The sequence below is a fragment of the Pristiophorus japonicus genome, chromosome 11, assembly GCF_044704955.1.
Source record: "Pristiophorus japonicus isolate sPriJap1 chromosome 11, sPriJap1.hap1, whole genome shotgun sequence".
NCBI lineage: Eukaryota > Metazoa > Chordata > Chondrichthyes > Pristiophoridae > Pristiophorus > Pristiophorus japonicus.
Genome location: NC_091987.1, coordinates 149581637 through 149607643, shown reverse-complemented (window position 1 = coordinate 149607643; position 26007 = coordinate 149581637). Strand labels below are relative to the sequence as shown.

General features: G+C 45.9%; 1 protein-coding gene across 4 annotated transcripts in view; it reads left to right on the top strand.

The window, feature by feature from the left end:
* dgkh (diacylglycerol kinase, eta) overlaps positions 1 to 26007 on the top strand; it is a 651598-nt gene that overhangs the window by 611014 nt on the left and 14577 nt on the right. For 3 of the 4 annotated variants that reach the window (XM_070894157.1, XM_070894156.1, XM_070894159.1), the window contains one exon: positions 12301 to 12431. The exons of the other annotated variant lie outside the window; for it this stretch is intronic. In XM_070894157.1, the coding sequence (XP_070750258.1) occupies positions 12301 to 12431 (131 nt within the window). The remainder of the gene's footprint in view (positions 1 to 12300; positions 12432 to 26007) is intronic. 4 annotated transcript variants of the gene reach the window in all.

Sequence of the window (26007 nt, the reverse complement as noted above, 5' to 3'; positions counted from 1 at the left end):
AGTACGTGGCAATAGGGCACATAGAATATAATAATAGGATTGAGCAGAGTCAGCACGGATCTATGAGAGGGATATCATGTTTGACAAATGTTGATTTTCAGAAGGCATTCGATAAGGTGCCACACAAGAGGTTATTAAACAAAATTAGGGCTCATGGGATTGGGGGTAATATACTCGCATGGATAGAGGATTGGTTAATGGACAGAAAACAGAGTTGGAATATACGGGTCATTTTCGAGTTGGCAGGCTGTAACTAGTGGGGTACCGCAAGGATCGGTGCTTGAGCCCCAGCTAGTCACAATCTGTATCAATGAGTTGGATGAGGGGACCAAATGTAATATATCCAGGTTTGCTGATGATACAAAGTTAGGTGGAAATGTAAGTTATGAGGAGGATGCAAAGAGGCTTCAAGGGGATATAGACAGGCTACGTGAGTAGGAAAGAACATGGCAAATGAAATATAATGTGGAGAAATGTGAAGTGATCCACTTTGGTAGGGAATATAGAAAAGCAGGGTATTTTATAAATGGTGAGAGATTGGGAAATGTTGGTGTTCAGAGGGACCTGGGTGTCCTTGTACACCAATCACTGAAAGTTAACATGCGGGTACAGCAAGCAATTAAGAAAGCAAATGGTATGTTGGCCTTTATTACAAGAGGATGGGAGTATAAGAGTAAAGGCGTCGTACTGCAATTATATAGGGCCCTGGTGAGACCACACCTGGAGTATTGTGTACAGTTTGGGTCTCCTTACCCAAAGAAGGATATACTTCCCATAGTGGGAGTGCAACGAAGGTTCACCAGACTGATTCCTGGGATGGGGGGATTGTCCTATGAGGAGAGATTGAGTAGACTAGGCCTATATTCTCTAGAGTTTAGAAGAATGAGAGGTGATCTCATTGAAACATATAAAATTGTTACAGGGCCTGACAGGGTAGATGCAGGGAGGATGTTTCCTCTGGCTGGGGAGTCCAGAACCAGGGGTCACAGTCTCAGAATAAGGGGTTCGCCATTTAGGACTGAGATGAAGAGAAACTTCTTCACCCAGAGGGTGGTGAATCTCTGGAATTCTCTACCCCAGAGGGCTGTCGAGGCTCAGTCTTGGAGAATATTCAAGACAGAGAGCGATAGATTTTTGGATATTAAGGGAATCAAGGAATATAGTGCAGGAAAGTGGAGTTACATAAGAACATAAGAATTAGGAACAGAAGTAGGCCATCTAGCCCCTCGAGCCTGCTCCGCCATTCAATAAGATCATGGCTGATCTGGCCGTGGACTTAGCTCCACTTACCCGCCCGCTCCCCGTAACCCTTAATTCCCTTATTGGTTAAAAATCTATCTATCTGTGACTTGAATACATTCAATGAGCTCGCCTCAACTGCTTCCTTGGGCAGTGAATTCCACAGATTCACAACCTTCTGGGAGAAGAAATTCCTTCTCAAATCTGTTTTAAATTTGCTCCCCTGTATTTTGAGGCTGTGCCCCCTAGTTCTAGTCTCCCTGACCAGTGGAAACAACCTCTCCGCCTCCATCTTGTCTATCCCTTTCATTATTTTAAATGTTTCTATAAGATCACCCCTCATCCTTCTGAACTCCAACGAGTAAAGACCCAGTCTACTCAATCTATCATCATAAGGTAACCCCCTCATCTCCGGAATCAGCCGAGTGAATCGTCTCTCTACCCCCTCCAAAGCCAGTATATCCTTCCTTAAGTAAGGTGACCAAAACTGCACGCAATACTCCAGGTGTGGCCTTACCAATACCCTATACAGTTGCAGCAGGACCTCCCTGCTTTTGTACTCCATCCCTCTCGCAATGAAGGCCAACATTCCATTCGCCTTCCTGATTACCTGCTGCACCTGCAAATTAACTTTTTGGGATTCATGCACAAGGGCCCCCAGGTCCCTCTGCACCGCAGCATGTTGTAATTTCTCCCCATTCAAATAATATTCCCTTTTACTGTTTTTTTTTCCCCAAGGTGGATGACCTCATACTTTCCGACATTGTATTCCATCTGCCAAACCTTAGCCCATTCGCTTAACCGATCCAAATCTCTTTGCAGCCTCTCTGTGTCCTCTACACAACCCGCTTTCCCACTAATCTTTGTGTAATCTGCAAATTTTGTTACACTACACTCTGTCCCCTCTTCCAGGTCATCTATGTATATTGTAAACAGTTGTGGTCCCAGCACCGATCCCTGTGGCACACCACTAACCACCAATTTCCAACCTGAAAAGGACCCATTTATCCCGACTCTCTGCTTTCTGTTCGCCAGCCAATTCTCTATCCATGCTAATATATTTCCTCTGACTCCGCGTACTTCTATCTTCTGCAGTAACCTTTTGTGTGGCACCTTATCGAATGCCTTTTGGAAATCTAAATACACCACATCCATCGGTACACCTCTATCCACCATGCTCGTTATATGCTCAAAGAATTCCAGTAAATTAGTTAAACATGATTTCCCCTTCATGAATCCATGCTGTGTCTGCTTGATTGCACTATTCCTATCTAGATGTCCCGCTATTTCTTCCTTAATGATAGTTTCAAGCATTTTCCCCACTACAGATGTTAAACTAACCGGCCTATAGTTACCTGCCTTTTGCCTGCCCCCTTTTTTAAACAGAGGTGTTACATTAGCTGCTTTCCAATCCGCTGGTACCTCCCCAGAGTCCAGAGAATTTTGGTAGATTATAACGAATGCATCTGCTTTTACTTCCGCCATCTCTTTTAATACCCTGGGATGCATTTCATCAGGACCAGGGTACTTGTCTACCTTGAGTCCCATTAGCCTGTCCAGCACTACCCCCCTAGTGATAGTGATTGTCTCAAGGTCCTCCCTTCCCACATTCCTGTGACCAGCAATTTTTGACATGGTTTTTTGTGTCTTCCACTGTGAAGACCGAAGCAAAATAATTGTTTAAGGTCTCAGCCATTTCCACATTTCCCATTATTAAATCCCCCTTCTCATTTTCTAAGGGACCAACATTTACTTTAGTCACTCTTTTCCGTTTTAGATATCTGTAAAAGCTTTTACTATCTGTTATGTTTTGAGCAAGTTTACCTTCGTAATCTATCTTTCCTTTCTTTATTGCTTTTTTAGTCATTCTTTGCTGTTGTTTAAAATTTTCCCAATCTTCTAGTTTCCCACTAACCTTGGCCACCTTATACGCATTGGTCTTTGATTTGATACTCTCCTTTATTTCCTTGGTTATCCACGGCTGGTTATCCCTTCTCTTACCACCCTTCTTTTTCACTGGAATATATTTTTGTTGCACACAATGAAAGAGCACCTTAAAAGTCCTCCACTGTTCCTCAATTGTGCCAACGTTTAGTCTGTCCAGTCTACTTTAGCCAACTCTACCCTCATCCCACTGTAGTCCCCTTTGATTAAGCATAGTACGCTCGTTTCTGACACAACTTCCTCACCCTCAATCTGTATTACAAATTCAACCATACTATGATCACTCGTTCCGAGAGGATCTTTTACTTGGAGTTTATTTTTCCTGTCTCATTACACAGGACCAGATCTAAGATAGCTTGCTCCCTTGTTGAGGTAGAAGATCAGCCATGATCTCATTGAATGGCAGAGCAGGCTCGAGGGGCCGAATGGCCTACTCCTGCTCCTAATTCTTATGTTCTTAAACCCAGATGTGTGGCACTTTATAATTTGAATCATTAACTGGAGCTCTTATTTTATATTTTACGCCTTTTAGAAAAGGATAGGAACTTGGTATTGCACATGAGTGGAGGGACCATTTCAGCCCATCCAGCCACCCCAAACTTCAAAAGGAATATGCAGTTCCTGTCTGTATCCCCCTTAATGATTTTCTTGCCAGATGCATGTCCAACTCCCTCGGAAACATGAGAACAGGAGGAGGCCGTTAAGCCCCTCGTGCCTGTTCCACCATTCAATTAGATCATGACTGATCTGTATCTTAACTCCATTTACCCACCTAGACTCCACATCCCTTGATACCCTTACCCAACAAAAATCTATCCATCTCCATTTTAATTCTCAATTGATCCCAGCATCCACAGCTTTTTGGAGGAACTAGTGCCAGATTTGCACTGTCCGAGATGGAGTTCGCTGTGGGGAAATGCAAGGTTATCCATTTTGGACCGAAGAAAGATAGATCGGAGTATTTTCTAAGTGTTGAGAAACTAGAAATTGGAGGAGCAGAGAAATTTAGGGGTCCAGGTACAGAAATCACTTTAAAAAGTAGTGTACAGGTACAAAAATAATAATTAAATAGGCTAATGGAATGTTGGCCTTTATCATAAGGGGCAGGAATTCAATGGTGAGGAAATGATCTTACAGCTGTACAGAGCTCTGGTTAGACCCCCATCTGGAGAACTGTGTTCAGTTTTGGGCACCCCCCCTCAGGAAGTGGGTGGAGGGGGTGCAGTGCGGATTCACCAGAATGATACGGAGCAAAGAGGGTTAACGTATGAGGCCAGGTTGCATCGACCAGGCTTGTATTCCCTTCAGTATAGAAGATTAAGGGGTGTCTAATTGTCAAGATATGTACCCGATTGATAGATACAGATACAGAAAATGCTACAAATACTAAGCGGGTCGGTATTTCCAGCACTTTTTGTTTTTATTTCAGATATCCAGCATCCACAGTATTGTGATTTTGTAAAGGATTTGTTGGGGTAGATAGAGAGAAACTATTTCCTGTGATGGGCAAGTCCAGAACACGGGGGCATAACCTTAACATTAGAGCCAGGTCGTTCAGAGGTGATATCAGCAAGCACTTCTTCACACAAAGGGTAGTGAAAATCTTTGGGTTTAGGCTTTGCTTAATAGGCGATGGTGAGTCGAGCCTTGCTTAAAAAAAGCTGTCGAGGCTGGGGGTCAATTGAAAATTTCAAAACTGAGATTGATATATTTTTGTTAGGTAATGGTATTATAGGTTATAGAACCAAGGCAGGTAAATGGAGTTAAGATACAGTTCAGCCATGATCTAATTGCACGGAGGGGGCAGGCTCGGGGGGCAGAATGGCCTGCTCATGTCCCTATGAATGTCAGCATGAGCATCTGTGAGCGTGCATGTGTGTGAGTGCACATGTGAGAGCATGTGCATGTATGTGAGTGTGCATGTGTGTGAGTGCACATGTGAGAGCATGTGCATGTATGTGAGTGTGCATGTGTGTGAGTGCACATGTGAGAGCATGTGCAGCTGTGTGTGCATGTATGAGTGTGTATGTGTGTGAGTGCACATGTGAGAGCATGTGCATCTGTGTGTGAATGTATGAGTGTGCATGTGTGTGAGTGCACATGTGAGAGCACGTGCATTTGTGTGTGAATGTATGAGTGTGCATGTGTGTAAGTGCACATGTGAGAGCACATGCAGCTGTGTGTGCATGTGTGTGAGTGCACATGTGAGAGCATGTACATCTCTGTGTGTGGGCTGGGTTTAACAGCACGGCGCGCCTACACTGTTTCAGACCTGCAGTCTAGCAGCTGGTCCCCAGGTTTTATATACGCACACATGTATTAGCAAGGCTGGGAAGTGCATGGTGGGAGGTAGCAGTTCATATCAGGACGTTGAACATCGTGCCAGCAGGAGTGCAGAGCGCCAGACACATCATTCGTGGCCAGCTGAAACGGTTCAGTTTAGAAAAACACAAGCTGTTAAGTGGGCTTGACATCCAAATTATAGCAAGATCTACAATAAATGGATTGGCAACTCAAAATGAGCCAAATATAATTTAAAGCAGTCTGCCAGTAACTAGTTTTCAGTATCTTTATTGGATTCTTTTTAGGTTTTCTATGTCACATGATACAAAGGGACTTTTTGAAGAAGAGTGACAGTGTCTCGTTCCTGCTGCTGCAGGATGCTGAAGGAGCACAGATAGTGTGCCCTTTAAAGTGATAATTGGAGTCTGTAAGGTGGCTTATGTCGAAGTTACAACACAGAAACAGGCCAGTCGGCCCAACCCAGTCCATGCCCGTCTTTGTGTTCCACACAAATCTCCTCCCAACCTCTGCATCTCACCCTATCAGCATATCTTTCTATTCCTTTCTCCCTCATGTGCTCATCACACTTTCCCTTAAATGCACCTATACTACTCACCTTAACTACTAATGAAGTTTCTCGTGAATTCCCGATTGGATTTATTAGTGACTGTCTTATATATTTGACCCCTAGTTCTGGTCTCCCCCACAAGTGCAGCCATCTTCTCTATGTCTACCCGATCGAACCCTTTCATAATCTTAAAGACCTTTATCGGGTCACTCATCAGCCTTCCCTTTTCTAGACCTACGAAGTAAATACAGTGCCCGTTGTGATACTAAGCTCTCATCATCATAGGCGGTCCCTCGAACGAGGATGACTTGCTCCCATGAGTTCACAGATGTTTCACTGAAGGACCCGATGTTCCAGTCCTGAACTCCAATTGAGGGGGTGGAAGATGCCTGTGCGTGGATTTTTTTAATATGTGGTGGTCGTTGCACATCAGCCACCACACGGGCGTGACAGAGCTAGGTCTTTATCCAGTGGCAAGGGTTAACCAGGTCGACAGGAGAATTGCTCTGCTGCACGGACCTAGTGTGCGCACATATCGCAGTGTGGGCTGGCCCGTGCTGCCCCTGGGCCCTCGGCTCTACAAGTTTGGAAACTCCCAGACTGAATTCCTTGTCTACGCTGACTTTATTGCTCTGACCCACCATAGCATTATAATTGGTTTCAAAGCTCCAAGATTAAGAAGGAGGCGAGGAAATCAGTCAGTGTTTCCCTTTCCTGATTATATCCAATAATGCCTGCCGGAAAATTCATACGTATGGATATTTAGTGAGAACAGGATCTGCCTCAGTTGCGATATAAACCCCTGGCCAGCCAACTCTTACCTCCTAAGCTCACAGGTGAAGAATAGTCACTGGGCAAGATACTAGAGGTTGGGCAGTGCTCATCGAACCATACACCAGCATGAGTAAGCACCTTCTCGAAAAGAGGGGAGAAAGTTGAGGGCAGGACTTTAGTATGAGAGTATAATTTTAAAACATAGCAACAGTTGTAGGCCGTGCAGCTCCTTTGAGCCTATTTCAACATTCAATTAGATCCTGGCTGATCTATACCTCAGCCCCATTTACCCATCTTTGCTCCATATCCTTTGATACCCTTAAGTCACAAAATCAATTGATCTCAGTATTTAAATTTCAATTGTCCCAGCATCCACAGCTTTTTGGGGGACCGACATCCAGATTTCTACCACCCTTTGTACGGAAAAAGTGCTTCCCAATTTCACTCCTTAAATGACCTAGCTCTAATTTAAATGTTATGCAGTCTTGTTCTGGATTCGCCCACCAGAAGAACTAGTTTATCGGTATCTACCCAATCGAATCCTTTCATCATTTTAGCACCCCCAACTTCTAAACTCAAGTTTATGCAACCTGGCCTCATAATTTAACCCTTTCAGTCCTGGTATCATGCTGTGAATCTGTACTGTACCCCCTTCCAAGTCCAATATATCTTTTCCTGAGGTGCCATGCTGAAAACTGAACAAGGCTCTGTACAATTGAAGCATCACTATCACTTTGGAATTCCACCCCCTGCCTACCCCTCCCTCCACTTGAGATCAAGGCCAACATAAGAACATAAGAAATAGGAGCAGGAGTCGGCCATTTGGCCCCTCGAGACTGCTCCGCCATTTAATAAGATCATGTCTGATCTGATCATGGACTCAGCTCCACTTCCCAGCCCGTTCCCCATAACCCTTTATTCCCTTATCGCTCAAAAATCTGTCTATCACTACCTTAAATGTATTCAATGACCCAGCCTCCACAGCTCTCTGGGCCAGAGAATTCTATAGATTTACAACCCTCTGAGAGAAGAAATTCCTCCTCATCTCAGTTTTAAATGGGCAGCCCCTTATTCTGAGACTATGCCCCCTAGTTTTAGTTTCCCCCATGAGTGGAAATATCCTCTCTGCATCTTGTCGAGCCCCCTCATTATCTTATATATTTAGATAAGATCATCTCTTATTCTTCTGAATTAGAATGAGTAGAGGCCCAGCCTACTCAACCTATCTTCATAAGTCAACCCCCTCATCTTTGGAATCAACCTAGTGAACCTTCTCTGAACAGCCTCCAATGCAAGTATATCCTTCCTTAAATACGGAGACCAAAACTGTACGCAGTACTCTAGGTGTGGCCTTACCAATACCCTGTTCAGTTGTAGCAGAACTTCTCTGCTTTTATACTCTATCCCTCTTGCAATAAAGGCCAACATTCCATTTGCCTTCCTGATCACTTGCTGTACCTGCATACTAACCTTTTGTGTTTCATGCACAAGGACTCCCAGGTCCCTCTGTACTGCAGCACTTTGCAATTTTTCTCTATTTAAATTATAATTTTCTTTTCTATTTTTTTTTATGTCAGAGTGGATAACCTCACATTTTCCCACATTATACTCCATCTGTCCACTCACTTAGCCTTTCTATATCCCTTTGCAGATTGTTTGTGTCCTCACAATTTGCTTTCCCACCCATCTTTGTATCTTCAGCAAACTTGATTACATTACACTCGGTCCCCTCATCTAAGTCGTTAATATAGATTGTAAATAGTTGAGGCCCCAGCATCGATCCCTGCGGCACCCCACTAGTTACTGTTTGCCAACCGGAAAATGACCCATTTATCCCGACTCTCTGTTTTCTGTTAGATAGCCAATCCTCTATGCATGCTAATATATTACCCCCAACCTCATGAACTTTTATCTTGTGCAGTTACCTTTATGTGGCACCTTATTGAATGCCTTCTGGAAATCCAAATACACCACATCCACTGGTTCCCCCTTATCCACCCTGCTCGATACATCCTCAAAGAACTCCAGCAAATTTGTCAAACATGATTTTCCTTTCATAAAACCATGCTGGCTCTGCTTGATTGAATTATGCTTTTCCAAATGTCCTGCTACTGATGCCTTAATAATGGACTCCAACATTTTCCCAACCACAGATGTTAGGCTAACTGGTCTATAGTTTCCTGCTTTCTGTCTGCCTCCTTTCTTAAATAGAGACGTTACATTTGCAGTTTTCCAATCCGCTGGGACCGCCCCAGAATCCAGGGAATTTTGGTAGATTACAACCAATGCATCCACTATCTCTGCAGTCACTTCTTTTGATACCCTAGGATGTAAGCCATCAGGTCCAGGGGACTTGTCCGCCTTTAGTCCCATTATTTTACTGAGTATTACTTCTTTAGTGATAGTCATCAGCCTCTGCACCGAGTGACTTCTCATCCTCGGTGATTTCAACCTCCATCTCAATTCATCATGCTCTCTCTCCCCTGAGTTCACTATCCTCCTGTTCTCCCTTAATCTCTCCCTCCATGTAAATTCCTCAACCCATGTTCATGGCCACCTCCTTGACCTTGCAATATCTCATGCTCTTGCTATTCCAACCATATCAATTAAAGATAAAGCCATCTCTGACCATTTCCTTGTATCGCTATCGACCCACATCCCCTTCCCCAATCCAAACCTACTTCCTTCTGTATCCGCCCCTGGAAAAAACTCTCTCCAAACTCTCTTACAACTGCACTTATCAACTCAAAACTGTCCAATCTTTGGTCCTCTTTTAACAATGACATTTCTGCAGCCACCGATCTGCTCAACCAGACCCTCACCACCACCTTTGATGCTCTCGTTCCTATTAAAACCATTACTCTCTCTCACCCTGGCCATTCCCTCAAGTCCAAGGGACGCAGACTTGAACGGATGTAGCGGACAACTGGTTTAGCCATTCATTGCCAGATCTGGCAGGACCACATTAAACATTATTGGGTCCTGCTCTTGTCTACAAAAACTGCTCACTATTCCAGAATCATTCTGGATTGCAAAGATAACACCTGGCTACTTTTATCTACTGCTAACCGTCTCCTTAAACCCCTCTCCCCAATCTCCACCACACTCACCTCCTACAAGTGTGAGGAGCTCATGGACTTCTTCGTCTCAAAGATTGAGACCATCCGATCAGCTGCCTCTGCGAGTTCCCTTCCTTCACCGAGCCCACAGGTCCAAACTTCATCTGAGGCTCCCACCTGCCCTAGCCCTAAACTCATTCCTGTCTCTAGTTTCTCCCTCATCTCCCCTCTTGACTGCTCCATGCTCATCTTATCCATGAGACCCACTTCTTGCTCCCTTGACCCTATTCCCACTAAACTGCTGACCACCCAACTTCCTTTTCTGTCTCCCATGTTAGCCGACATTGTTAATGGTTCTCTCTCCTCAGGTACAGTCCCCTCTCCTTCAAATCTGCCGTAATCACCCCTCTCCTCAAAAAAACCAACCCTTGACCCCACTTTGCTTGCTAGCTATCACCTCATCTCCAAGCTCCCTTTCCTGTCCAAAGTCCTTGAACACGTTGTCTCCCAAATCTATGCCTATCTTTCCCGGAACTCCAATTTTGAATGCCTCCAATCAGATTTCCGCCCATGCCACAGTATCGAAACGGCTCTCATCAAAGTCACAAACAACATCCTTTGTGACTGTGACAAAGGTGAACTATCCCTCCTCGTCCTTCTGGACCTGTCTGCAGCCTTTGACACAGTTGACCACTCCATCCTCCTCCAACGCCTCTCCACCATCGTCCAGCTGGGTGGGACTGCACTCGCCCGTTTCATTCTTATCTATCTAATCGTAGCCAGAAAATCACCTGGAATGGCTTCTCTTCCCACTCCCGCATCGTTACCTCTGGTGTTCCCCAAGGATCTGTCCTTGGACCCCTCCTATTTCTTGGACCCCTTGGCGATATCCAAAAACACGGAGTCAGTTTCCACATGTACGCAGACGACACCCAGCTCTACCTCTCCACCACTTCTGTCGATCCCTGCATGGTATCTAAATTGTCAGATTGCTTGTCCAACATCCAGTACTGGAGGAGCAGAAATGTTGTCCAATTAAATATTGGGAAGTCTGAGGCCATTGTATTTTGTCCCCGCCAGAAAATCCGTTCCCTAGCCACTGATTCCATCCCTCTCCCTAGCATCAATCTGAGGGTGAACAAGACTGTTCGCAACCTAGGTGTCATATTTGACCCTGAAATGAGCTTCCGGCCACATATCCGCAGTATAACTAAAACCACCTATTTTCCACCTCCGTAACATCGTCCACCTCCGCCCCTACCTCAGCTCATCTGCTGCTGAAACCCTCATCCATGCCTTTGTTACCTCTAGACTTGACTACTCCAACGCACTCCTGGCTCGGCTCCCACATTCTATCTACCCTATGTAAACTTAAGGTCATCCAAACCTCGACTGTCCAAACTCGCACCAAGTCCCGATCACCCATCACCTCTATGCTCACTGACCTACATTGGCTTCCGGTTAAGCAACGCCTCAATTTCAAAATTCTCATCCTTGTTTACAAATCCTCCATGACCTCGCCCCTCCCTATCTCTTTAATCTCCTCCAGCCCCACAACCTCCCGAGATGTCTGCGCTCCTCTAATTCTGCCCTCTTGAGCATCCCTGATTATAATCGCTCAACCATCGGTGGCCGTTCCTTCAGCTGCCTGGTTAGTTTGGTTAGTTCTGTTTCTAAACATAGAATCTCGCTTACAAGCATCTCACTGCCCATTTGGCATTTTCTGTGTCTGTATTTAAAAAAAACTTCAGTTATGCATCGCTAGCAATCCCTTAGAAAGGAAAGAATCACAGTCCCTCAGCGTCTTCAGGTCACATGCACACACAATGTCCGCTACTCAAAATGCCACTGTTTTTCACTGTTGGTGCTAATTCAGATCGTACCTCAAAGCGTTCCTCAATAATATTTTGAAATGCTAGGATTTCATTGTAGGGGTAGGTTTGCTCGGATAGGCCCCTGATGTGAAGCCTTATTCGACAGGAGCACAGGTCAGGGTTCTTGGCTGTAACTTCATTATAAGGCCAGTTCTGCGACTGTCGAATGAGGCTCCACAACAGGAACCCGCCTCGCAAAAAATATCAGTTGTATCTCGTCGCGAGTGCCCGATTGAGCTGGTTTCCACGTAGCACATTTTGGTGAGGAGCTGCTGCATTAAAGCTTCAAATCACAGCTTTACAGACATGACCTTGTCAGTTGTAGCCAACGTCGCCATGTCTTGAGATGTGCAAGGATGTCCACTGCTCAAAGGGTCAATACAATAACAAATCGTTTGCACGGAGAAAGCTACCTGGTGATGGGCTCAATGAATGTAACTGTTATTGTCCTCACCCTCTTTGCCAGCACTGCTCGCTCCTCTGCACTTTCCCATTCTTGCTTAACCTTTGCTTACAAAGCATGGAGGAATTAAGGGGCTTTTGCTCTTGACTTTGGTAGTTCAAAAGTGGGGCACAGATGAAGTTGCTTCTTGGCTGGAGCTGCTCAGCTTGGGAGAATACAGAGAACGCTTCATCCGTCATGACATCCGAGGCTCTGAGCTCTTACACCTGGAAAGGCGTGATCTGAAGGTACTTCCTTTAAAGACCTTTAATGCTACTTTTACCTCTTGCGTTTGAGCCCTTCCATGTTCTCTGCTGTGCTTTGGCTTGGCTTACTGTGCGCGATGGAGTGATGAAGCTTAATTAATATCTGCCAAGCTGATTGTTGTTCGATGTGTGCATATTAAGCAGCTAATCGTGGTCTTTCCACAAGGCATTTTGTACATTGTACCCGAAAGTACTTGTCTTTCGACTCCACTCCATTATGTGTAGGAGGAGATGCACAAAATACCATGTGGTGATGCACCTTTGGGCATGGCATTGCTGGATTTCACAGAAGATGATGAAATGTCTATATTTGTGCATCTGTGTCTGCTCTCTGTTTTACATGTTGTCTGTAGTTTTCCCACCTTTTAACCTCCTTTTGTTTTTTAGTCTCTCATTCCTGACTGTCTCCACAATACTTGCTGTGTCAGGCTGAATGGTCAGGAGCCGTTGGTGCAATTCCGGGACTGGTCCATCAGGATAAAACGGGATGGCCCATTTTCCAAAGTGAGATTAGGCAGTGTAATATTACTGCCTCTCAAACTATCACCCACCATTTAGGCTGTTAGATAAAGATTTAATGGCCGCCACTTGATCTTGAGTTATCTGCTGACCCTCACAAACCCACTTACATCAAATTACACTGAAAGTACGGCACAAACGCAGGCCATTCGACCTAACTGGTCCCAGCCAGTGTATCTGCTCCAGTCAAGCTGCCTCCCAGCCCTCTTCATCTCACACTATCAACATATCCTTCTCTTCCTTTCTCCCTCACGTGTTTATCCAGCTTCTTAATGCTATTTGCCTCAACCACTCCCTGTGGGAGCAAATTCCACATTCTCACCACTCTCTGGGAAAGAAGTTTCTCCTGAATTCCTTATTGGATTTAATGGTGACTATTTTATATTTCTGGCTCCTAGTTCTGGTCTCCCCCACGTGGAAAGATCTTCTCTGTGGCCACCCTATCGAACCCCTTCATAATTTTAAAGACCTCTATTAGGCCACCCCTCAATCCTCTCTTTTCCAGAGAAAAGAGAGCCAGCCTGTTCGTCTTTTCCTGATAGTTACAACCTCTCAGTTCTAGTGTTATCCTTGTCCACTGTCTCTATATCCCTTTTGCAGTATGGGGACCAGAACTGCTCACAGTACTCCAAGTGTGGTCTAACTAAGAATTTATAGAAGTTTAATATAACTTCTCTCGTTTGGAATTCAATTCCTCTAAAAATGAGCCCCAGTATTCTGTTTGCATTTTTCAATGGCCTTGTTAATCTGGGTTGCTACTTTTAGTAATTTGTGGCTCAGTACCCCATGATCCCTTTGGGGTTCTACCCCATTCACACTCACTTTTCCTCAATCAAACTGCAAAAGACCCTAACCCTAATGCCCTGACACTCAATGCCTTCTTCCTAAAAGAAGATTGTTTATAATTGTGGGGGTAATGGCAAATAAACAGGACCATCGGAACAGGAGTCGTCCATTCAGCCCCTTGAGCCATTGAATTAGATCATGGTTGATCTGTATTTTAACTCCACCTTTATTCCACATCCCTTAATGCCCTTACCTAACAAAAGCAGATCAATGTCAGTTTTGAAATCTTTTGGGAGAGTGTTTTTCAGATTCCTGCTATTCTTTCTGTGAAGAAGTGCTTCCTGACATCACTCCTAAACGGCCTCGCTCTGATTTCAAGTGGGTGCAGACCAAGATGGGCGGCAAATCCTCCCGATCTCGGCAGCATAAGGCCAGGGAGATTTTAACTTCCGTGCCTCATCTGTGTAGCCTGACTATCTTCCGCCTGAAAGTGGCAGGCAAGTGGTAGCTGGCCGTCAGGACTGAAGGAACAGTCCACGGCACTCGAGTTAAGTTGTGGGTTCAGAGGGACTTCATAATTGGGTGGGAGGAGTGGCGGAACCCGGGGCTGTGTAGGCCTAAACTTTCCTTGTGGGGACCGGAGCTTGAGATGGCAATTCTGTTCTCCCTGGCTCCACAGAGAAAGTGCAAAATGAAGTAATACTACTTGCCTTTTTTGGCTCTGACCCTTCGTCCCACTGGGTTGACCTGGCAGGAAAGCCACAGGGACCTCCCCACAAAGGCCTCTGGGTAAAAGAGCAGTGGGGCCCAAATTGCATCATCGGAGCTCGATTTGCATATTCGAAGAAGGACCCCACCACTACCTCTTGCCTGCTCAGAGGAGCAGGTTAAAATTGACACCTGCCCTATCAGTGTGGGACATCAGCCAGTGAGTCCCGCGGGACCCTGGACTTGGACTGCCCGAGGTTAAAATCGTCCCTTTGGGTTCCTGTCCATCAACCAGCATTCTATCCAGGCTGACCGATTTCTGCTTGTCCCATATGCCTGAATCTTTTTAACAACCCTTTAGTGAAACACCTTATCAAATGCCTGCTGAAAATTAATAATGCAAACATTTACATTTCCTTTGCCTTCCAAAAAAACTCTTAAATTCTTCAAACCTGACTTGCTTTTAACAAATCTGTGCTGGCTGTCCTGGGTTGGCCCATGCACTTTGAAATGTTCACTAATCTGATCTTGAATGAAGGATTCCAAGAGTTTGTGCACAGCTTGCAGTAGAGTGACTGGTGTATAGTTACCCGCTTTATCCAGCCCTCCCCTCTTCAACAGAGGTGTTACATTGACTGCTCACTAGTACTGTGGCACAATTTACATTTTGAAGGAGGATTGGAGAAAAAAGCAGAAATAAGTGATCTTGCTTACGGATAGGATCTGGGGCTTGAAGCTCAACTCAGGGTTGAACAGGGCACCAAAGTAGTGCACCATCTAATTGAACAGGAGTGAGGGGTGCGGGGAGAGGGGCGAGGTGCAGGCAGGATCAGGAGTAGAGTTTTTAAGAGCCAAACAGGTTGATCCTACTCTCTGGAAGTCTTTCTTTAACAGAAATTTGTTACAGAAATTTCTTCTCTGAGGGTTGTGGATCTGTGGAATTCGCTGCCTCAGAGAGCTGTGGAAGCTGGGACATTGAATAAATCTAAGACAGAAATAGACAGTTTCTTCAATGATAAGGGGTTATGGGGAGCAGGCAGGGAAGTGGAGCTGAGTCCATGATCGGATCTGCCATGATCGTATTGAATGGTGGAGCAGGCTCGAGGGGCCATACGGCCTACTCCTGCTCCTATTTCTTATGTTTTATGTTCCCACTCTTCCACCTCCAAAAGCCTCCTCAAAGCCTTTACTCATGTGCTGTGTCACCTCCCTTTACCTTCCCTCTGTTTCCCCTCTGAAATGCCTTGGCATATTCATCACGTTAAGGGCTCAGTACAAGTAGATCGTATTGTGGTGTCTGTCGTGCCCAATGGAACCTTGGCTGGGACTGCCCAAACACATTTACTATCGGCTCGCTTCCAGCAATTCAACCCCAGGTTCTCGAGTGAGATGGAAGTTCACTACCTCAGAGCACCAACTGTACCCCTTGCTGTTTATAGCAAGAATCACCCTCCCTCTTTTTGAATTGTCCTAGCTTTCTTTCCAGGAGCCAGCTTGCCTCCAAACACAAGCTTTCTGCAAAGAACGCTGTCTTTCGCCTCCATTATTTCCACTGAGATCTCACCTTTTCAGTAGACACAAGCAGATAATCCCACTATTTGAATGCTCGCTGTGCTGGCTCCCTGCACCGATCAGCAAGCCTGGGATGAATAGGATTCAAACTCAGGCAAGCGGGAGATTGTAGAAAGTCAACCACAGGCTGTAACGACAGCAGCTTACATTTATATAGTGTTCCTGGAGTGCTGCGTGCAGTTCTGGTCTCCTTATTTCAGGAGGGATATACTTGCTTTGGAGGCAGTTCAGAGAAGGTTCACTTAGTTGATTCCTGAGATGAAGGGGTTGTCTTATGAAGAAATGTTGAGCAGGTTAGGCCTATACTCATTGGAGTTTAGAAGAATGAGAGGTGATCTCATTGAAGAGTAGAAGATTCTGAGAGGGCTGGACAGGGTAGATGCAGAGAGGATGTTTCCCCTTGTGGGGGAATCTAGAACTAGGGGGCATAATTTCAGTATAAGGGGTCGCCCATTTAAAACGGAAATGAGGAGGAATTTCTTCTCTGAAGGTTGTGAATCTTTGGAATTCTTAAACAATTTTTGAAAACAGATTTTTCAACAATTTGGCCCCTCGACCCTGCTCCACCATTTAATAAAATCATGGCTGATCTGATCTTGGGCTCAGCTCCACTTCCCTGCCCGCTCCCCATAACCCTTCACTCCCTTATCGTTCAAAAATCTGTCTCTCTCCACCTTAAATATATCCAATGACACAGCCTCCACAGCACCTGTAGGCAGAGAATTCCACAGATTCACGACCCTCTGAGGGAAGTAATTCCTCCTCATCTCAGTTCTAAATGGGTGACCCCTTATTCTGAGACTATAAGAACATAAGAACATACGAAATAGGAGCAGGAGTAGGCCATATGGCCCCCTCGAGCCTGCTCCGCCATTTAATACGATCATGGACTCAGCTCCACTTCCCTGCCCGCTCCCCATAACCCCTTATCCTCCTATGGTTTAAGAAACTGTCTATTTCTGTCTTAAATTTATTCAATGTCCCAGCTTCCACAACTCTCTGAGGCAGTGAATTCCACAGATTTACAACCCTCTGAGAGAAGAAATTCCTCCTCATCTCCGTTTTAAATGGGTGGCCCCTTATTCTGAGACTATGTCCCCTAGTTCTAGATTCCCCACGAGGGGAAACATCCTCTCTGCATCTACCTTGTCGAGCCCCCTCAGTATCTTACATGTTTCAATAAGATGAGTGCAATGAGAAGCCACTGGCAGCACCATGGTGCCTGCCTCAAGTTGAGAGAGAACTATGGTCCAGAGGCAGAGACACTGGAGGAGGACAGAGTGGTCAGTGGTGTTGATGTAGCAGAGAGGTTGAGGAAGTGGAGTAAAGACAGCGAGCTCAAAGAATGTCACTAATAACATGGATATCTGCACTCTCAGTGCTGTGTATGAGGTGAGAGCCAGGTTAGAGGGGCTTGAGTCATGAGTGGTGGGTGCAATAACACATTCCAGTAACCATCCAGTTACTGCCACAGAACTGTAGCTTGTGGATGGCTCTATAGCACTCTTGCCACTGGAACAAGATCTCGCTCTGTCAAGCCCGCGTGGTGGCTGGTGTGCAACGGCCACCTCACGTTAAAAAAATCCACACACAGGCACCTTCCTCACTTCAGGATGTAGTTCGGGTCCTTCATTGAAACACCTGTGAACTCATCCTTTTTTGGCGTGGAAACAAGTCATCGTTGATACAAGGGACCGCCGATGATGATGATAGCACCCTGTTACATCAGAAATGGTGGAGTCTAGTTAAGATAAACTCTGCTAAGGTCAGTCACTGCTTGCAATGAAACTTCGCGAAACAAAACTATTTCCTTTCAACATGAACTGTCACATTCAAAATGTTGGTCCATAGTCAAACATGGTCAACTTTATAGTCCTTCCCCTGCAACAGTAATATCTTAATCAAGTCAAGGTATGAATAATGATTCTCAGTCTCCAGAACACGCTGCTCGTCAGTTCAGATAGCAGAGCAGAGCTTAGTTGTATTTTGTTTGGGATAACAGAAAATCTATTGTGCTACAAGATTAATATTTTTAGCACCACTGCAAATATAAAGCTTACACTATATTTGATGGTGCTGCAGTGTTTAGAACCAGTTGCAAGGGCAGGGGAGCTGTCTCTATTTGGTGCAATGTAACTATTTTTCTCTCAGCAATTCATTTCCTCCATTCATTCCCCACCTCCCTTCCTTCCTGAAGGCCCAATAACAGGCCTCCAGACTGACAGAGTCCTGCGGTACCTTGCCAAGTACCCGAGATGGTCTGCTGCCTGGGCCAAGTGTAGGTGTTCCTCCCGAACTACTGCTGTATTCTCAACGGTTTCATGGGTCTCTTAGTGTCCAGAGACTCATTTCTGCAATCAAATGGCGCGAGATCCTTGACTTTCTGCGCAGGGCAAAATAGATAGAAACATAGAAATTTACAGCGCAGAAGGAGGCCATCTTGGCCCATTGGTCAGCAGCCCTAAAGGTTACATAGACGGTCCCTCGAACGAGGATGACTTGCTCCCACGAGTTTACAGGTGTTGCGACGAAGGACCCGATGTTCCAGTCCTGAACTCCAATTCAAAGGGTGGAAGATGTTTATGCGTGGATTTTTTTTAATGTGGGGTGGCCGTTGCACACCAGCCACCACACGGACTTGACAGAGCGAGGTCTTGGTCCAGTGGCAAGGATTAACCAGGACGACTGGAGACCTGCTCTGCTGCATGGACCCAGTGCGCACACAGATCGCAGTGTGGGCTGGCCCGTGCTGACCCTGGGCCTTTACCTCTTCTGGGCCCCGTACCCTCATCTGTCGCACCTCCGCCACGATCTCTCACCGCTCCTACGCCATGATCTCTTGCTGCACCTACGCCACAAACTCTCGCCGCTCATCCGCACCGACCTTCCCACTCCCTCTGTACCTGGGCCCCGCCGATGTTCCTGCCCACGCTCCAAAACAGCGACCGGGTTTTGATGACGTCACCCAGTCGTCCATCTCAAAATCGTTGCACACTTGGAGCAGCTCGCGCTGGGAGTTGAAGTGGTACGCTGCTCCCGCTCTTTTATAGCCCGACCTGTGGAGGTGTCCTCTCACAGGTTGGGGGGCCACGATGTCCCAGGGTACGCTGTCCCGCTCTTTTATAGCCCGACCTGTGGAGGTGTTCTCTCACAGGTCGGGGGCCACAATGTCCCAGGGTACGCTGCTCCCGCTCTTTTATAGCCCGACCTGTGGAGGTGTTCTCTCACAGGTCGGGGGCCACGATGTCCCAGGGTACGCTGCTCCCGCTCTTTTATAGCCCGACCTGTGGAGCTGTTCTCTCACAGGTCGGGGGCCACGATGTCCCAGGGTACGCTGCTCCCGCTCTTTTATAGCCCGACCTGTGGAGGTGTTCTCTCACAGGTCGGGGGCCACAATGTCCCAGGGTACGCTGCTCCCGCTCTTTTATAGCCCGACCTGTGGAGGTGTTCTCTCACAGGTCGGGGGGGCCACAGCGAGGAGATTACAGCGAGGGGCGAGGCCCTGGAGGAATTTGAAAACAAGGATGAGAATTTTGAAATTGAGGCATTGCTTAACTGCAAGCCAATGTAGGTCAGCGAGCATAGGGATGATTGGTGAATGAGACACTTGGTGCGAGTTAGTGCAGCCGTGTTTTGGATCACCTCAAGTTCACGCAGGGTACAATGTGGGAGGCTAGCCAGGAGTGCGTTGAAAAAGTCAAGTCTAGAGGTAACAAAGGCATGGATGAGGGTTTCAGCAACGGATGAGCTGAGGCAAGAGTGAAGACGGGCGATGTTACGGAGGTGGAAATAGGTGGTCTTAGTTATAGTACGGAAAACAATGGTTTCAGTCTTCCCAATATTTAATTGGAGAAGGGATTTTTCTGGATGAGGGGTGGTCACATTAAATTGGATGGTACAGGTACAGAATAAGGGGATATCGGGGCTGGTTGGCTTGGAGCTGGGAGTGCGGCAGAGAGATCATGTGGGGGGGTGGGGGGGCGGAGGCGGTGGGTGGATCGTGGGGTCAGGCCAGCGATTGCAGGAGTCGACAGCGAGGAAGGACTTTAATTTGTTCATGTCAGAGTTCTGAGCATGGGTGGCCGGGAATGGTTCTGGGCGAGGGGTGGTTCCGGATAACAGAGTTCTGGATAAGGGAGGTTCAACCTGTACTCATTAAGTATTTTAGCCTTGCCCTTCGCCTCTAAGCATATATAACCTTCTTTGTCCCTAATAGGCTCCACTCTGTCTTTTACATGTCAGTAGACGATTTTTAGGTTTCTTTTTATGTTAACCGCCATTCTATTCTCATATTCTCCCTTTGCCAGTCTTATTTTCCTCTTCACTTCCCCTCTCAACTTACTGTATTTGGCCTGATTCTTGCTTGAAGAATTCTCACCTGTCATGCATCATACTCTTTTTTTTGTTCATCATATTCCCTATCTCCCTTGTCATCCAAGAAGCCCTGGCTTTGGTTCCCCTACCTTTCCCTCTTGTTGGAATGTACTTAGCCTGTACCTGAAACATCTCTTCCTGAAAGATCACCCATTGTTCCGTTACAGTTTTTCCTGTCAATCTTTGGTTCCATTTTACCCTGGCCAGATGCCCTCTCATCCCATTGAAGTTAGCCCTCTTCCAATTTAGATTGTTCCTTGCTCTTCTACATTACTAATCTAGACCATATAATACGATAATCACTCTTACCCAAGTATTTTCCCACAGATACTTGGTCCAATTGGCCCACCCCATTCCCTAGCACCAGTTCCAGCAATGCCTCCTTCCTAGTTGGACCGAGAACATACTGGTGAAGGAAGTTCTTCTGAACCCATTTCAGAAATTCCTCCCCCTCCTTTCCCTTTACTCTAACATTATCCCAATCGATATTTGGGTAACTAAGTCCCCCAATAGCACCACTCTATAGTTCTTGCACATCTCTGTGATTTCCCTGCAGACTAGCTCCTCTATCTCTCTATTTTGAGGTCGATAGAATACTCCCAATAGCGTGATCATGCCCTTTTTTGCTTCTCAGCTCTTACCAAATGGATTCTTTGCCCCCTCAAGGACATCCTCTTTTTCCAACACTACAATATCTTCACTAATCAGTACTGCCACCCCATTTCCCTTTTTTCCATCCCTATCTTTTCTGAACATGACTATTAAGCACTCAGTCCTCACATTTTTAAGCCACTACATCATATTCCCACACAGCTATTTGCGCTTGTGGCTCACCAACCTTGTTCACCACACTTTGTGCATTTACATACATGCATTCTAGCCCTGACTTTGTATTCCTTATAGTGCTTCTTAGTCTTCTCCTATCTAATATGGCACTACTTCTTTCTCTAGTACTATCCAACACTCTCACTCCTTTATTCACTCTTTTCCTCTTTTCTACTTCTATATGCTGGTGCACAACCCCTGCCAATTTAGTTTGAACCCTCCCCATCCACACTAGTGAACCTTTCCGCGAGGACATTGGTCCCAGTCCTGTTGAGATGCAACCCTTCCCTTTTGAATAGGTGCCTCCTGTCCCAGAACTGGTCCCAATGGCCCAAGAATCTGAAGTCCGCACTCCTGCACCATGCCTCAAGCCACGCATTGATCGTTCCTATCTTCCTATTTCTACTCTCGCTGACGCGTGGCACTGGGAGTAATTCAGAGATTACTACCGTCGAGGTCCTACTTTTTAACTTCCTTCCTAGCTCTTGAAAATCTGGCCATAGGACCTCCATACCTGCCCTCTCTATGTCGTTGGTACTGACGTGTACCACAACTTCTGGCTCACTCCCTTCTCCCTGCAGAAAATTCTGCACCCTCTCTATGATGTCCTTTACCCTGGCACCATGGAGGCAACACACCATGCGGAACTCACAATGACAGTTACAGAAACGCCTGTCTGTCCCCCTAACTATGGAATCTCCTATAACGACTGCATTTTTATGTTTTAGGTATAAACCGATGAACAATGACGGAAAGGCAAAGAGCACCCAGCCCAACCAGTCTGCCTCACACAACTGCGACATCCCTTATACTGAAAATATCTACACTCCACCCTGACCGGAGCCATGTGATCTCCTGGGAGAGACAAAAACCAGATTAAAATCCCAGGCCAATTTAGGGAGAAAAAATCTGGGAAAGTTCCTCTCCGACCAATCCAGGCAATCGAAACTAGTCCAGGAGATCACCCTGGCAGCATTCTATTCCCTGCAGTACTGACCATTATATCTGCGCCGTCCAACAAAAGGTCATCCAGTCTAATCCCAATTACCAGCTCTAGATCCGTAACCTTGCAGATTATGGCACTTTAAATGCCCATCCAACCATCTCTTAAAAGTGGTGAGGATGTCACCCAGTCTCCAGCAGAGCAGGAAGGCATCAATGGGGGTGGGTGAGCACCTCGCACTATGTCCCTCATCCTCCCCCACCAATTGAGAAGGCTGCTATCCTGATTCATCAGGTCCTTCCATTTTTGATTGTGCATAGTGCTCGAATGGTCCTGGTCCACGATTTGCACCCATTACTTCATTTTTTCCCTTACTCTGCCCTTCTAAATAAGGGAAAATTATTCTGATACCAGGGTTAAATTATGAGGGCGGGTTGCATAGACTAAGCTTGTATTCCCTCGAGTCTAGAAAATTAAGGGGTGATCCAATTGAGGTGTTTCAGATGATTAAAGGCTTTGATAGGGTAGATAGAGAGAAACTATTTCCTCTGGTGGGGAAGTCCAGAACTAGGGGTCACAGTCTAAGGATAAGGGGTAAGCCATTTAGGACCGAGATAAGGAGACATTTTTTCATCCAGAGAATTGTGAACCTGTGGAATTCTCTACCACAGAAAGTTGTTGAGTCCAGTTTGTTGAATATATTCAAAAGGGAGTTAGATGTGGCCCTTATGGCTAAAGGGATCAAGGGGTATGGAATGAGGTACTGAAGTTGCATGATCAGCAATGATCATATTGAATGGTGATGCAGGCTTGAAGGGCCGAATGGCCTACTACTCCACCTGTTTTCTATGTTTCTATGTTTCTAACGTTAAAATTAGACCGAGGATGTTCAGGGGTGACATCAGGAAGCACTTCTTTGCACAATGGGCACTAGATGGATTTCCGATGGGCAAGGATATTGAGAGTTACGGAATCAAGGTGGGTGGGGGAGTTAAGATACAGGTCAGCCATGATCAAATTGAATGGTGGGACAGGCTCAAGGGGCTGAATGGCTGACTCCTCTTCCTACATTCCTCGATACATCCTCCACCATTTCAGGTGGCAATGTCAATTGTATTTGTAATGCTCAGGTGCCTAAGCTCCCCACCAGTCTGCCCTTGATGATCATATAACGACTTGGAAGAAAGGACTGAGTGTAACGTAGCCAAGTTTACTGACGATACAAAGATGGGAGGAAAAGCAATATGTGAGGAGGACACAAAAAATCTTCAAAAGGAAATAGACAGGCTAAGTGAGTGGGCATAAATTTGGCAGATGGAGTATAATGTTGGAAAGTGTGAGGTTATGCACTTCAGCAGAAAAAAAAATTAAGAGCAAGTTATTGTTTAAATGGAGAAAGATTGCAAAGTGCTGCAGTACAGCGGGACCTGGGGTTACTTGTGCATGAAACACAAAAGGATAGTATGCAGGTACAGCAAGTGATCGGGAAGGCCAATGGAATCTTGGCCTTTATTACAAAGGAGGTGGAGTATAAAAGCAGCGAAGTCTTGCTACAGGTATACAGGGTATTGGTGAGGCCACTGCGTGCAGTTGTGGTTTCCATATTTACGAAAGGATATACTTGCTTTGGAGGCAGTTCAGAGAAGGTTCACAAGGTTGATTCAGAAGATGAGGGGGTTGACTTATGAGGAAAGGTTGAGTAGGTTAGGCCTCTACTCATTGGAATTCAGAAGAATGAGAGGTGATCTAATCAAAACGTATAAGATTATGAGGGAGCTTGACAGGGTGGATGCAGAGAGGATGTTTTCACTGATGGGGGAGACTAGAACTAGAGGGCATAAGGGGCCGCCCATTTAAAACTGAGATCAGGATAAATTTCTTCTGAGGATTGTAAATCTGTGGAATTCACTGCCTCAGAGAGCTGTGGAAGCTGGGACATTGAATAAATTTAAGACAGAGATAGACAGTTTCTTAATCGATAAGGGGATAAGGGATTATGGTCAGTGGGCAGGGAAGTGGACCTGAGTCCATGATTGGATCAGCCATGATCTTATTAAATGGCGGAGCAGGCTCGAGGGGCTGTATGGCCTACTCCTGCTCCTATTTCTTATGTTCTTATAACGCTGGCCTTAGGCCACTGATGTGAGGACTTGGTGGTGTAGGATGTGTAGTGAAACATAGAAGCATAGAAAATAGGTGCAGGAGTAGGTCATTCGGCCCTTCGAGCCTGCACCACCATTCAATAAGATCATGGCTGATCATTTCCTCAGTACCCCTTTCCTGCTTTCTCTCCATACCCCTTGATCCCTTTAGCCGTAAGGGCCATATCTAACTCTCTCTTGAATATATCCAATGAACTGGCATCAACAACTTTCTGCAGTAGGGAATTTCACAGGTCAACAACTCTCTGAGTGAAGAAGTTTCTCCTCATCTCATTCCTAAATGGCCTACCTCTTATCCTAAGACTGTGTCCCCTGGTTCTAGACTTCCCCAACATCGGGAACAATCTACCCGCATCTAACCTGTCCCGTCCCATCAGAATCTTGTATGTTTCTATGAGATCCCCTCTCATTCTTCTAAACTTCAATGTATAAAGGCCCAGTTGATAAGTCTCTCTTCATATGTCAGTCCAGCCATCCCGGGAATCAGTCTGGTGAACCTTCGCTGCACTCCCCCAATAGCAAGAACGTCCTTCCTCAGATTAGAAGACCAAAACTGAACACAATATTCCAGGTGAGGCCTCACCAAGGCCCTGTACAACTGCAGTAAGACCTCCCTGCTCCTATACTCAAATCCCCTAGCTATGAAGGCCAGCATACCATTTGCTTTCTTTACCACCTGCTGTACCTGCATGCCAACTTTCAATGACTGATGAACCATGACTTGTTGCACCTTCCCTTTTCCTAATCTGTCACCATTCAGATAATATTCTGTCTTTGCGTTTTTGCCCCCAAAGTGGATAACCTCACATTTATCCACATTATACTGCATCTGCCATGCATTTGCCCACTCACCTAACCTGTCCAAGTCACCCTGCAGCCTCTTAGCGTCCCCCTCACAGCTTCGACTGAGGGCTTTCGCTTCAATCCTCACAGATCCCATTCAGCAATTGATTCCTTTGTGTTCTTGAGCTGCTGAATTCTGGGACCAGGCTTTCAGGGTGACACAGAAATCACAGAGATCGAGGCCAAACTCTCCCTGTTGCTATTTATCTTTTTGAAACTATTTTGTCAGCCAAAATCTCCACTGGTACCAAGAGGCATCACTGACCCTTCCTACTGAGCAGATCGCCCAAAAGAAACAGAGATCCGCGAAGAAGTCCCAGTCTTCACGGAAGAGGAGATGTAAAAGGTGCAGGAATGTTTCTTGAGGAGAAACTTGACTCATGGCCCTAGTCCCACTTTTGTAACGGTTACATTTCTGGTTACCCTCTCGCAGTTACATTCTATGTCGATAAAAATATGCGTTCTCACAGAGTCCCTACTCCACTGGTACCAAGAGGCATCACTGACCCTTTCCACTGAGCAGATCGCCCAAAAGAAACAGAGATCCGCGATGTTCCTCGATTCTCAAACCTTTTCTCACGTGGACTTCCACAATCAATTTGTTGCAGGCAGACTGGAGGGGTGGGATCAATACTCGGACAACACCCTATAAATGGGACTGGCCTTTCTACCTGGGCCACAGGGATAACTTTATCCACAAGCCGGCTGGGTGAGGTAGAATGATTGCCATGCGGATCTTTGCATAGGAGATGTTAGAATTGGCGATATGCCTGGCTGTGGCTATTGGGTTTTCCAATGTAGCCAAAGAAACAGCTGCTCAAGATTA